This window comes from Ambystoma mexicanum, chromosome 11 (assembly GCF_040938575.1).
Source record: "Ambystoma mexicanum isolate Mex_15411 chromosome 11, UKY_AmexF1_1, whole genome shotgun sequence".
In the NCBI taxonomy this organism is placed as follows: domain Eukaryota; kingdom Metazoa; phylum Chordata; class Amphibia; order Caudata; family Ambystomatidae; genus Ambystoma; species Ambystoma mexicanum.
In genome coordinates this window covers 999,669,038-999,682,821 of record NC_090934.1, presented here as the reverse complement: position 1 = coordinate 999,682,821, position 13,784 = coordinate 999,669,038, and the positions used below count along the sequence as shown (strand labels likewise).

The 13,784-nt window shown below is 47.8% G+C and overlaps 1 protein-coding gene across 1 annotated transcript in view; it reads left to right on the top strand.

The window, feature by feature from the left end:
- Positions 1-13,784, top strand: part of FRMD5 (FERM domain containing 5) — a 914,572-nt gene that overhangs the window by 586,254 nt on the left and 314,534 nt on the right. The window contains exon 3 of the mRNA XM_069624191.1: positions 8,063-8,105. Coding sequence (XP_069480292.1) covers positions 8,063-8,105 — 43 coding nt within the window. The remainder of the gene's footprint in view (positions 1-8,062; positions 8,106-13,784) is intronic.

The window sequence follows — 13,784 nt, the reverse complement described above, 5'->3', positions numbered from 1 at the left end:
GGCTGACTGCAGACAGGTTCTTGCAAAGGCCAGGGCGTCCTCAACTCTCAAGTGCTACGGACACAAGTGGAAGAGGTTCTCTGTCTGGTGCTGTGCACAGAAGATTAACCCTCTACGGATTACAGCCCCTCAAGTGCTACCGTACTTACTGTCACTGACCAAAGCTGGACTAGCTCACGCTTCCATCAAGATACATCTGGCAGCGACTTCCTGATACACCAGAACTGCAGGACGGTCGTCCCTGTGGTCTCATCGCCTGGTGAAGGAGTTTATGAAACGACTGTTCCATTCGTTCCCGCCGGTGAAGGCTCCAGCCCCGGCGTGGGAGGTACACGTGGTGCTGACCAGGCTCATGGGCCCGCCATTCGAGCCCTTGCATTCGGCTCCATTGAAGTTCCTGTCGTGGAAGACAGCATTCCTTGTGGCCATCACCTCTGCACGACGCGTGGGAGAGATTCAGGCCCTTTCCTGCAAGCCTCCATACTTGACTTTCCACGAGACGAGGGTGGTGCTGAGGACGCAGCTCTCCTTCATGCCCAAGGTGCTGTCGGACTTCCATCTCAACAAGCCCTTGGTGTTACCAGTCTTTTTCCCGTCGCCTTTGTCGCCGGCCGAGAGGACTTTGCACTTGCTGGATGTAGCTAGAGCGCTGAAGTTCTACGTGGACCAAACGAAGAGTTTTCGGAAGACATCACAGCTGTTTGTGAACTTTGGACCTGTGAACCAAGGGAAGGCTCTCTCGAAGGCTTCCATTTCCAAATGGCTCTCCGGCTGCATCATGCACTGTCATCGGTTGGCAAACCGACTGTTGCCCGGCCGTCAGAGAGCCCATTCGACCAGAGCCACCACGGCGTTCTTGTCTGGTGTGCCGCTGCTGGACATCTGCAGGGCTGCTACGTGGAGGTCGACGCACACCTTCACAAGATTCTACTGTGTCGACCGGGATTCCAGGGAGGAGTCCAGAGTCGGCCAGGCAGTGCTGCGCAACCTGTTCGCTTAAGGTGAGCCTGGTGAGGAGGTAAGAGTTGCTTAATGTTGAGTTTTATGTAATGCTTAATGTTGAGCCTTGCCACCTCCCGTGGTTGTGCATGTGTGTACTGCTATGTATTCTTATATTCATGAGCATGTGAATCCATGCCAGGCCCCATGCTGGAGAAGGAACAAGTTACTTACCTGTAACTGTTGTTCTCCAGCATGGGTCTGGCATCGATTCACATGCGAACCCTCCCTCCTTCCCCTCTGTGGCTCTTCACTTGGTCATACTGCCACTTGCGTGCTACCAAATCTGAGGATGGCTGCCAGGGGCGGGGCTTAGGGAGAGGGCAGTCATTGGCTGGGGGCAGTATGACCCAGAGACCAGTGATTGGTTACTACTAAGAAAGACAGATCAGAAACGAAACTGATACTGATTTTTTCTTTAACGAGGATTCCCAGCCTGACGACGGGGAATATTCATGAGCATGTGAATCCATGCCAGACCCATGCTGGAGAACAACAGTTACAGGTAAGTAACTTGTTCCTTCACGCATGTCCCAGGTCAGAGTGGACGATCAGCTCTTTATAGGTTACGCTGGAAGGCGTTTGGGACAAGCTGTTACTAAGCAGACTTTGTCTAGATGCATTATCTTGGCAATTTCTGAATGTTACCGCTTGGTGGGTAAGGACCCTCCGGTTGGCTTACAGGCCCATTCTACTAGGGGTATGGCTGCCTCTACTGCCCTGCATAGTGGCGTTCCTATTCAAAACATCTGTGAAGCAGCCACTTCGGTCCATACTTTTGTACGACACTACTCCCTAGATTCCATCCATGGGCAGGATCTGGCCTTTGGCAAGGTGGTCTTTTACTCTGCAATTTGATTGGACATTTTCCCTCCTCCATACGTTGGTACTGCTTTGGGAGTCTGTCATAGATATGGAATACGTCAGAGGACCCAATCCCCTCGAAGAACAAGTTACTCTCTTACCTGGTAACGTTCTTTCTATGGGATGGTCAGACAACGTATTCCATATCGCTCCCTCCCTACCTGCCCCGCTACAGAATTTCTTATGCGATTGCAGCTTACGTTTCCGCAAGACTTTCTGTGGTCATACTGGCAGGAGTTTAGTGCCACACGTTCTGGGGGAAAAAACTACAACTGGGGCTACGGGCGTCGTGCGTCCTACTTATAACATCCGGTGACGTCGGCTCGATGGAGGCCCTCAAGGACAGCGTATCGACGTCATCGACGCAGGACGAAGACGCCGAAAATGTTCCGAAGCAGCACAGCTGTGGTGATTACTGTCATAGATATGGACTACGTCGTCGGACCATCCCATCGAAAGAATGTTACCAGGTAAGAGAGTAACTTGTTCGTTTCTGGCTCAACCAGTGGGGCTCATCCACCAGTTAGAGTGGCTGCACAATCTGGTGGCCCGGGTGGCCACCAACACGCCTTATGGTGCCCATATTACTCCTCTTCTGCGCTGTCTCGCCTGGCTCCCAGTGGCCAGACGTGCCCAGACGTGTGGAATTTAAAGCTCTTTGTTTAGTTCATCTGCCTTCTCTCTCCAAGCGGTGGGCTATCTTCGTTCTAAGTGCTCCCCCAACCTCCCTGTCCGAGCTTTGCGCTCTGGGAGTGCATGCCTAGTTCCTGTCCCGAGGTTTTGCCTGTCCAGAATGGCAGGTTGTACCTACTCTTAGGCAGCAGGTAGACTTTGGAATGCACTCCCCCTTGCTCTTGGATGTACCGCTAATCATTTGGAATTTAGACGCCCTCTGAAAACAATTCTCTCCTAAAACTGGATATGGACTAGCTGTGCCAGGTGTCTCTAGCGCCAAGATCCCTATGGGCGTACGAGCGCTTTATACAATTTGTTGACATAACGTTACATTCAATCTTGAGAGAACCCTCAGTGAGAGAACTTCAGATAAGGGAAAATGCATTTCGAGATCTGAGTAACGAAGAACCCAGGATTCCTCACCATGGGTCCTAGAGTTAAGCGTGCACCTTAAGGCTGTCTGGCAGAAGTGGCCGGGCTACAGCATTCAGACCCTTAAGACAGAAAAACCTCACCATTAAGGCCACTGGGGCACAACAAAGGATCCAACTATTAGTCTTAAAAGGAATCGTTCTCAGACTATTGTGGCACCTCCACAGGTCTTTCGATTGTAAGGAGTTTGATATTTCTCGACATATCCAGCACTTGATTGAACAACAGCTGAGCATTATTAGTAAGGAGCTAACATCTCAGCACAGGTAACGCAAGGATTGAGTTAGCAGATAAATATTGAAGTGCAAATGACGCAGCAGGACTTCAATGGGACACCGTCTCCGAGTGTTTGCAGCCAGCTATAAACACAGCTGCACACACATCTGCTTCCTGCCACTCAGTAGAAATCGCGACCATTGCATGGCTAAGCCTTGTACACCTGCATATGTTTCAGGTTCTTTAAGACTGTGGAATATTAACCGTTACCGTATGGAAAGATCTTAAAGTACAGGCACTTTGACACTGCCAACATTCAACTCTCTGCACAGGTCATCCAGTATAGCTCGGACCGCTGACACTGTTGTGCGTGATGGTGGCCAGCCATTTTTGCATCATTGTGAGCGCTAAAATGATGTTGGATTGGAATACATAAAGGCTTGTCAACTACCACACACAGTTCTACTATTAATACAGTACGCTGATGCGGAGTGATGAGCATTAAAATATGTGCATTGCATTATACTTTTTTTGAAGCATACTGATGCAGAATGGTGACCATGGGTGTTGCACTTGACAGTGTACATGTTACTGATATCACAGTATGGTGTCCATGATCAGTGAACATATACAGTTTACAATGTGTGCACCTGCTTGTGAATTATATTATTACAGCCGCCTGTCCAAAACAAAAAACACAAAAATGAGTGCGTAACTCCCGTGCCGAGGCAACTTCATTGGCTCACTCTTGATCAGCGGTTCTGGTTTAAACCTGCTGTCATTGAAAGTAGTGCACCATGTTACACACTAGAGTCATATCCTTGGCGAATTTAAGGGTGTTGGGCAGGGTGGGGTCTCTTGATCTCTGGACACAGACATGTTGCAATATTCAGACTATTCATAGTACAGCCTTTCTTTGGAATGGCTTGCACCCGAATTCAAAGGGTTGCCACATTTCCACGATGTCACAGGAAATGGAAGGCTTGATTGCGGATTTCTGTCTTGCAGGTGGGGTTTGTTGGGTGATTGGCGCTATTTGCACGAGTTTTATCCGCTGAAACCTTTCATTTTTTTATTATTATTATTTTTTTTAATAATGGCTGCTGTCTAAAATAAAATACCTCTTGCAAAATTCCGCAGAATCCTGGTTCTGCATAGTCTGGAGAGTGCGGCCGGCTGGATTCCCTTATGCAAAGGTCCCTTTGCATGGTTTATTTTTGAAAAGTTCCTATCATGATGGTTTACTCATATTGCACTTCACTGATATTCATTTCATTTTTGTTAGCAATTTAAAACATTACTAACATTTTTTTTAATGTAATTCTTCACCTCCAAGCAGTCCATAAAGTGTCGCCTAGTTGTATCCTGGATAGGTAGGTAGGGGTGTGGGGGGGGGGGTTTACTCTGTGCGGGGGGGAAAGTAGTTCCTGAATCGGGATGCCAATTTCTGGTGTTTGTTAACCCAAATCCTACTTATAGTCAAGGTGACTTAAAAATGGCACAGAAGCTGAAATTGCACATTGATTCTTGTGTTTTCCGAGATGACCCACAAAATGTTGGTTTTCTGATTTTTTGGAACCATTCAACCTATGTGATCGATCACCTGTCTCAGGTGGTGGGCCTCATTCACTGGTCCCATGTGGTTTTGCCCGAGGACACATTCTATGCATGCCCTGTTCTTGCTGGCAAGTTTGACTGTTGAAACTGGCAGATTCCCCTTCCCCTCTCCCTTCTTAGCCTTCCTCCCCTTCCGCTCAACGCCGCACCACTGCAACTGTCTGCACCCTCCCACCAGTATGGCCTCACACTGCTACTTGATAGTAAACATGCATGAATGGTGAAAAGTGTGACTTTGACGAATGCCCGGTAACAAATTGGAGCTGAGGGTATGTCCTCTCCTCCCCCAAAACCCTTTATCGCTGATTGGTCTTCTAGGTCTGTCTCAGGAGTATCAATTGACCAAACATTTCACCAAACCTGAAGAATGCTGAAAATAAAGAGAAATTCAAGAAAGCAAAAGTAGTCTGGCTTTATTATTTTACACGTCTGCCGTGGGCAGTATGTTTAGAGTAGATGAGGAGGAGGGAGGCAAGTTACCGATGGACATAGATAAGTGCAAGTGGAGGGGTGTTGTGGTGAGCTCGGTGAGTATGATTAGTTGTCTACAGTACTACTAAATTAATAAGACACAAAACACATTTTAAATAAATGCATATATTTCAGCAGAATTTCAACTATTTTTAGAAATAGCAAGTTAAAAACAAAACGTGTTATTTTTTCCTTCTTCTTTTAGCATGTTCTGTTTAAATGCATTTCAGTGTAAAGTCCCGTCATATGTACTCCTTTATTCGGAGCCTGTCGTTATTCTGTAGATATTACAACATGGAACTATACCAATACGATTAAATGGCTTCGATTTTGTAACGGGCCCAAAAAAAATCATACGACCTCTCTTGAGTGAATCTTTGATCAAAGTATTACTGTATCTTCGGCATTGCACCTTGCCATTCCCGGCTTTTACGTGGGTTCCTCATAGAATACATAGAACATATTCAAGTACCTGAAGTACAAATAATAGCGACCCTTTTTAGCAAAGCTTCTTGCCCCCACCCCCTTTTTAGTTCCAATCTAGAGCAACCAGCGGCGTATGTGCTTCGGTCTGCTTTACACCCATTACCTTTAAGCCACACAACACAAATACACAACTGCCGTTCTCTGCCAGATATTACCCTCCACAGCCTTGATGTCTGGAGGACCATCGGATTTCTCTTGGTTCCTACATCAAGAGGCTCTTGGTAGCATATGCTGGGCCTTTTAATGGCAAGCGGGCCGCTGCGGGCGGGTGGTTTGCCGTAGTCTATACCACTAGAGATTTAGGGATGTTGCTCCTGTTGATGGTATCTACACATAAGCAATAATGGCCAATCCGTGTCTTTTCAGGATTACATTGAGCCCGACCTAATGCGCAGGGCAGCACATCAGGTTCTCCACGTGCCAACTGTAAAAGTGACACATTAGCACCTGGCATGGGAAGAGGAGCCCGTCTGGTTGATCTGATTCATGCGGAATCTCACTGTACAGACCTGTGTTCAGATCAAGCTGCTGGCTTCTCTGACTCCCTCCCAGTCTTCCCATCTCTCCTCTCCCTCTACCCCAAATTCAATTATAAAAAAAAGAACTTACTGGCCACCTCTTGTAGTCACCCTGATGAGCTCTGCTGCCTTCACCCGTCGGCCACCATGGAACTCAAAAAGGGACTCTTCTAAGAGCTCTGTTTCCAGTTTCCATGGCGGCCATGGGGAGGAAAGGCAAAATGCTTCTGAGGAGGTGGAGCAGAAAGTTGGACTTCTTGGCAAGGTCTGTGATGTGATGTGAGAGGAGGAGAGAGGGGAGTCGAAGATGAACCCAAGGTTTTTTGCCTCACCAGAGGGTGAGGGGAGGGGCCCCAAGGAGGGCGGCCAGGGAGTCAGAGGGAAGCAAGGAGCAGGCATCCAAATGAGAAGTATCTCAGTCTTACTGGCATTAAGGCAGAGATCATTAGCAGAACGCCATGCCTGGATAGCAGTCAGGCAGTTTGGTATGAAGGAGGGAGAGGAGGAGGTAGAGGAGGGAAGCTTGAAGATGAGCCGAGTGTTATCAGCATAACACTGGAAGTGAGGAGAGAAGGTGGAGATCAGGTGGGCCAGAGGGGCAAGGTAGATATTGAAGAGCCACTGCAATGGGATAGAGTCCTGGGGAACACCACAGGTAGAGAGTGAGGTGGTAGAGAGGAAAGGGCCCAATTGCACTTGGGAGGGTCGGTTTGAAAGGAAAGGTCAACTGGGCCACTGCTCGGTCTGTGATGCCAAGGGTATCGAAAGACGATTTATGAGGATGGCATGATTGACCGTGTCAAAGGCAGAGGAAAGGTCAAGAAGGATCAGAACGGGGGAAAAGTTGTAATCAAGATTAGAGAGCAGGTCTTCAGGGGTGTCCAGGAGAGCAGTTTCTGTGCCTCTGGATGCTCTGAATGAAGACTGGTGGTGGGTCAGTTGGGGAATTACCAACTTCTCCACAAGTTTTCCCACGAAAGGGTTGATGGAGATAGGGCGATAGTTAGCCGGGCAGGAAGGGTCAGCAGACAGCTTTTTTAGAAGAGGGTGCACAAGGGAGTGGTTGCGGGAAAGACCCAGTGGGAAAGGAATGGTTACAGAAGTCAGTCAGCAAAGGCAGGGGCGAGAGAGGAGATGTTGTCCTTGATGGTTCTGGAAGAGCAGGGGAGCACCTGTATGGCGTAGACTTTCATAGAGCGGACTACTCTAGAGACCTCATCCAGTGCAATGGTGGAGGAGGAGGAGGAGGAGGAGAGAATGGGGGATATGAGGGCCAAGGGAGTCAAGAGCAAAGGGATGGTGGGGAGTGGAGTAGAGGACTCTCTCCATTGTTTCCTCTCCCTGTTTCTCACCCTCCTTTCACTCTATCTCCCTTTCTAAATACCTCTTTATTTCTTCAGCTCCTTTCCACTTTCTCTTAATCCGTAGCCCACTGTCTGCCGCTTGTATTTACTTTTTTGCTGATTTTCATACATTTTATCTTCTACCGTCTATTCCTCTTCCACTTCCTTCCTGTGAGCTCTTTTCTCGAATACCCCACTCCTTTTACTGCTCTCATCCAATTTCTTCCAGTCCACTTTCAACCGACTCTCTTCTTCCTCGCCTTGCCCACTCCCTTTCTTCCTTAATTGCAGTGTAGACTATATGCACATTTTTGTTCATTCTGAAAATCCGACTGGATTGTACTGTTTGGTGAAGTGTACAAGCCTGGACTTTCTCTTCTCCCATATCGTGTACTCTTTGTGATGCTGTCTGATCTTTCCTTCTGCTTTGTTTTGTTTCAGCACTGGTTGGAATTCACGAAGTCCATTGTGAAGCAGATGCGATGTGAGTATCAGACTCGTGGCTGCTCCTTGTCCAAAGGTCTTGTTATGGAATCGATGTGTGTGCTAGGTTCTGCATTGAGAGGGTCCACTATTGGAGCTTTCACTTCCATAAATACTTTGGGTCAGTAGCATAGCTATTCTAAGAAGGTGCTATCAGACCTGTCCCTACCTTTATGAAATTGTGGCCCTGGTATGGGACTAGTGATTATGATAACTTCAGGAATTACTTATCAAGGATACGGCCAATATAATAGATTCAAACCAAATCTGAACTAGCCGTTCATTCGGGAGGGATCACATATGCAAAATATCCCCATCGTTCATGGGACAGGAACCTTCAGATGCAATACGCATATGCCCTGGTCTGGAGCCCTAAAGTGTTGGGACTAAGATGATGCGGCCTCTAGGAGAGAGAACTGCTGAGAGAAAGCGAATGTGCAGAGCAGCAGTGCCACAGCTTGCCACCAGGGACTGGTATCAGACAAGAAACCAAAGATGGAGTGAGGTGCCGAACTTTCTGGAAATGAGAGAACACTAGACCATGCAAATTAAAACGCACTAGACATTTATACAGATGGCCTCAAGTAAGTAGAATAGAAAGTAAATGATCCTCAAATGCATTTAGTCATTCTGCGCTGGTATCACACAGGATTTATCCAGGCCATCACAGGGAAAGAAGGCTAAGGCAGGTCTGGTGCTGCTGCCTCCAGCACACAAACACAAAGCCAGGCATAATATTCGGAGATGGACAAAACCGTCCCCTATGGAAAGAGAAGGGCCGGAAGCGAGAGCTGTCTGGAATCCAACACTGGCACATTGTGGATGTGCTAGTCCTCAGAAGAAACAGAACCACGTGCCGCAACAAATCAAATGGAGCGTTCAAGAAAAAGAGGCTGCGGGAACATAAAGGCAGGCGAATGAGGGAGCGGAAGTGAAGAAAGCAGCTAGGCAGTAGGAATAGACCCAGTGGCTGATGGAAAGAAAATGCACACAGTGCTGCTAGGGGCATTCAGAAGCGTTATAGGAAATGCCTAGGACTCGAAAGTAGAGTTCCATTCGAAATCTGCATACATTTAAAACTAGAAACAGTGCTCAGCTGACACGGGAAGCAGGCATTGCCCGGAAGATCCTGTAAGGAAATATCTAGTTGCCAGGCATGCTACTGTTATGGCTCCTGTATGGAAGAAGTTGTATGGATTGCCACAATCGTAGTTTCTGTAACGAGAGAATGTATGGGTACTTGTCACTTGTGTAGCACTTGTAATGAGGGCCTAATGATCAGACTCGGCCTCTTGCACTGGGATACGTGTATTCGGATTGGTTGCTATCCTGGGCCCTGTATTGAGCAATGGTTTTCGAATGGGTCACTATTACAGGGTTCTGTAATGATGTCCCTATCATAGCTCGGTAATGATGGGCCTTGTGATCAGACTGTTACACTCCCATTTATTTTATAAGGAGATTAAGTCATGTCGGTGCTAACTAATTATGCCACTCGGTTTAACCAGTGTTTTATCAGCAAGCGTTGCCAGTAACTGCTATGCGTACGAATGAGGACTCTGGCAGTAAGTACAGCTCTCAATAGGGCCTGTTCAAATAAAGCCACTATCATGAGGACTCGAGCAGTGCGAGTGCCTCTCATGAGGGCTCGGGTAGTGAGAACACGTCTCAGGAGGACTCGGGGCATTGATGGCTTCTGCCCGGGGATCTCGCGCAGTGAGAGCACCTCTCAAGGGGCTTGCTTCAGACACGGGAGGCTATGCACCGAGAGCTTCTCTTGGATGAAAGCACCTCTCAAATGGATATGCAATCAGGGCACAGCTCTCGCAATGAAAACACACATTTGAATGCATGCGGCGCTGCATAAACACCCGGAGAGCACGCGCAGCAAGGCCGCATATTTTAAGATTATTTTCTATAAATTCAAACCAGACAGTTCAATAAAGGCAATACCACTAATGCCACTAACAAGTCAAATTCATTCTATTAACAGAGTCATATATAAACCGAGCAATAATAGAGTGCAGGCAGATTTAAACTGCAGACAAAAATCGTACTACACGCCCAGTACGAGCAGATGGAGGCATTTCCAATAAGCTTCAACAATTCTACCCGGGAAGTAAATTCCGTCCCTCACAGTTAGGCCAACTAGCCCCTGCGCACATAACTGGAGACCCTCACCTTGAGCGTTTAACTACAGCAAAACTGCTTTACAAGGTTTGTGTGTCCTGCTCTCCCTCCGTTCAAAATGTAAAGGATTTTTGCGCCATCTTGTGGTAGCACAGAAATGTGCACCCGAAAAGCATGAATCATAGGGAAGAACGTGCAACAAACGCTGCTTCTCTCGCACGCTCCTGCGTGCCACGGAACCTGCCTCTGCACCAGAGATTGTCGTGCTTGCCTGGTGCCTAATGAAAAAGCTGAAATGCTTCATCTGGCTGGTCGTGACTCGTGAATAGTATTTTCCAAATTGCTAGAACTCAGACTTAAATGCCTGTCGCTAAATATATGACCATGGTTCAAGGCCACGTGCTCCTGTCTTAGTGGACAGTGCCCACACACTGTCCTTCGTATGTTGCTTCTAAAACATCCAAACTCCATGTCAGCAGACAGCCGGCTGCCAGGACACGTCTCCGCTGTAGCAGCCAGGGCAACTGGCTCAGAAATGTCGGAAGACATTCCATTGCAAAACTACGATGCCATAGCCATACCTCGTTTTTTGTACACCCAATACTGTGGAAGTACTTTGTCTTAACTAAGTTAGGGTTTCTGGAGCAGACACGCAATGATGGGGAAACTTCCAACCAGTAGCAGCTCCTTCCTGGCCCTTAGTTTTTAAATGGAGGAATTTAATTATGTCAAATATCCATGCACTGCCGCCCGCTAGCATTGCACTGGTCAGACTTCTGCCACAGGCGGGCTCTAAGATCTTTCAAAAGTACCTCTTACAAGCATGTTTCTTTGGGCTTACTGCACAAAAATACCCAGACTCGCTTTAAAGTGGAAAAGGTTGCTTTAATGTGACAGGCCAAAGCTCACAAAGAAACGCTAACCTGGCCCCTGGCCTTACAGACTAACATAACCGTTTTAACAAATCGCCAAACAATTAAATAAATAAACAATTTTCATCCCTCCACAATTAAAGCATTTCAACTTCCTCCCTTGCTCCCTTCCATCTCCTTAACATCCTCTCAACCTTCATTCCCGCATTCTCCCATCTTATCCCCGAGGCCACTCCCCTCCTTCAATACCTGTCCCCCCCCCCCCTCTTTGTACCTCTGGGGTAGCACGTTCGTGCAAACAGCGCCATCCCCTTCCTTTATCGTGCTAGTACCCCATTGTGCTTCCCCACCCCTCCTCCAAAGGGCTATGTCCCCAGCATCCAACCACTTCTTACCCCCGTAAACTCCCCTCTACACCAAACTCCTCCTTCCTATGACCTGTAGCCAGGCTGACCTGCCACATCAGCAACAATGAACCTTACATAACTTCACCCCGTCTAAATGCCCCAGCCTGTCACACCAAACTACCAGCCCCTCTGTCCCTTTCTAACCCTTCACAAAAAACTGTGTCCTAAAAATGGGGAGGAAAACCAAATTCTTATTAAGGTACCCCCCACCCTCCCAATGGCACCCTGAACAAGGGGAGGTAGGGCGGGGACAAACGCTTGCTCCCGAACCTTCCCTGCCCCCCCTTTATACTGCCCGAGGCGCTCTATGCGCAGGCCAGCTCGATGGCCTGTGCAGCGGCCAAAAACACCCAGGGGGAAACGCTTTGCGTTCCCCTCGGGGCCCCCATTTGGGCTTACTGGACAAAAATACCCAGGCTCACTTTAAAGTGGAAAAGGTTGCTTTAGTTTGACAGGCCAAAGCTCACAAAGAAACGCTAACCTGGCCCCTGGCCTTACAGACTAACATAACCAATTTAAAAAATCGCCAAACCATTAAATAAACAATTTTCATCCCCCCACAATTAAATAATTAAATCATGTCAAATTTCTCCCTTCCTATCCTTGGCCCCCTTCCGTCTCCTTAAAATCCCCTCAACCTTCATTCCCGCTTACTCCCATCTTCTCCCAGAGGACACGCCCCTCCTTCTTCAATACCTATTCCCCCCTTTGTGTACCCCCGGGGTAGCCCGTTCGTGCAAACAGCACCACCCCCTTCCTTTACCGCTCTAGTACCCATTGTGCTTCCTCACCCATCCTCCAAAGGGCTATGTCCCCGGCACCAGAAAAAACCCTCCTGAGGTGTTCTTCCTGCCCACACCTAACCTAGGTTTACTTCTACTTCCAGCTTTTAATTGCATCTTGCACTGCCAAAGTAGCATCCGCTAAGTAGTAGCTGTTTCCATACACCGATAGATACACCCCGTCCTCCTATTTGGACTATTTCTCTATGCTCCAGCACTTGTACCCCCACCGCACTACAAAATGTCCCCATTCCCCTGTTAATCTTCTTCCTTGTCCTTTCCAATACCCCTTCATTCACGCCCCTCTCCAAACCCTCCTCGCCAATAACTTTCTCCAAACCAACCTTACCGTTGGCCATATCTCCCTTAACCTGCTAAGGTCCCTTTTCATTTTCCTTAACAATGATACTCCTGTGCCTTTTACTAAATCGTTCTCCCCCGCGTGTACTATTATTCCCTCCGGGACCACGTGACGCTCCCTCAATCCCGCTGACCTAGGCAGCAATTGGTCTCACCTAAGCCCCCCTATCCTCAACCATCTCACTAGCGCAATGTTGTTGCTGCAACCCAGTTATGTCCCAAAAATCCTTTTTTATATTCATGGACTATGCAGAACGCTATCCAGCCCTCACGCAAAAGCCCCCTACCGCCCGTTGGCTGGACTGAACCACAAGTCCACGTACCCTCCCCTACACAGAGCTTTTCTCTTCTACCCCTGGTTCTACGGTCAAACAACAGTACGAATGGAATATGTGATCATTTTATAATTTTCTTAACAGTACAATGAACTATGCCATTTTAAGCTTGTGCCGATACCTATGTCTACTGTTTATTGTTATTTCTTTGGTTAATAATAATTAAAATATCTATCTTGAAAAAAAATCCTTTTTTATGCCTCTTTCCCTGCCCACTTTATGATTGAATGTCCAAAAATCCATATCTGTGGCAACTCACCACTCCTCCGTGCCACATCTGCAAAAGAAAAATTGATGTGAGTTTCTCTCCGTCACTTCCAAACTCCCCCTCCTCACCCCGCCCCCTGCAATTTTCAACGTTTCTAACCTGCCCCTTGCCCAATCCCTCTGATGTACCCCTTGTACTTCCCCGACCTCCAGCGCCCCAAACTTTTCACCTTATTCTCTGATAGCACCATCCTGCTACCCTCCGATGCTGTCCCATCCTGAAAGAATGAGTTCCAAAAACCTCTGCTCTTTCTCCCACGGCCACCAGAGCTCTCATAACTCCCAAAACCTGTGCAGCTGACACTGCTGACCCATCCCCGTGCTGAAAGACCAACCCTTCTCTTCCCCCACATGTCTCCTTCCACGATAGGCCTGTCCTCACTGGGCACAAATCTTCACTACCCCTATCCAGAAGCACCCAACATTCCTTTCTGGTCCGTTTTTGATCTGGTCCCTTGCCGACTGCCTGTTAACCACGTTAACCACTGCTTCGTTATCAATATTGAAATGTACTTTCTTGTTCCTCA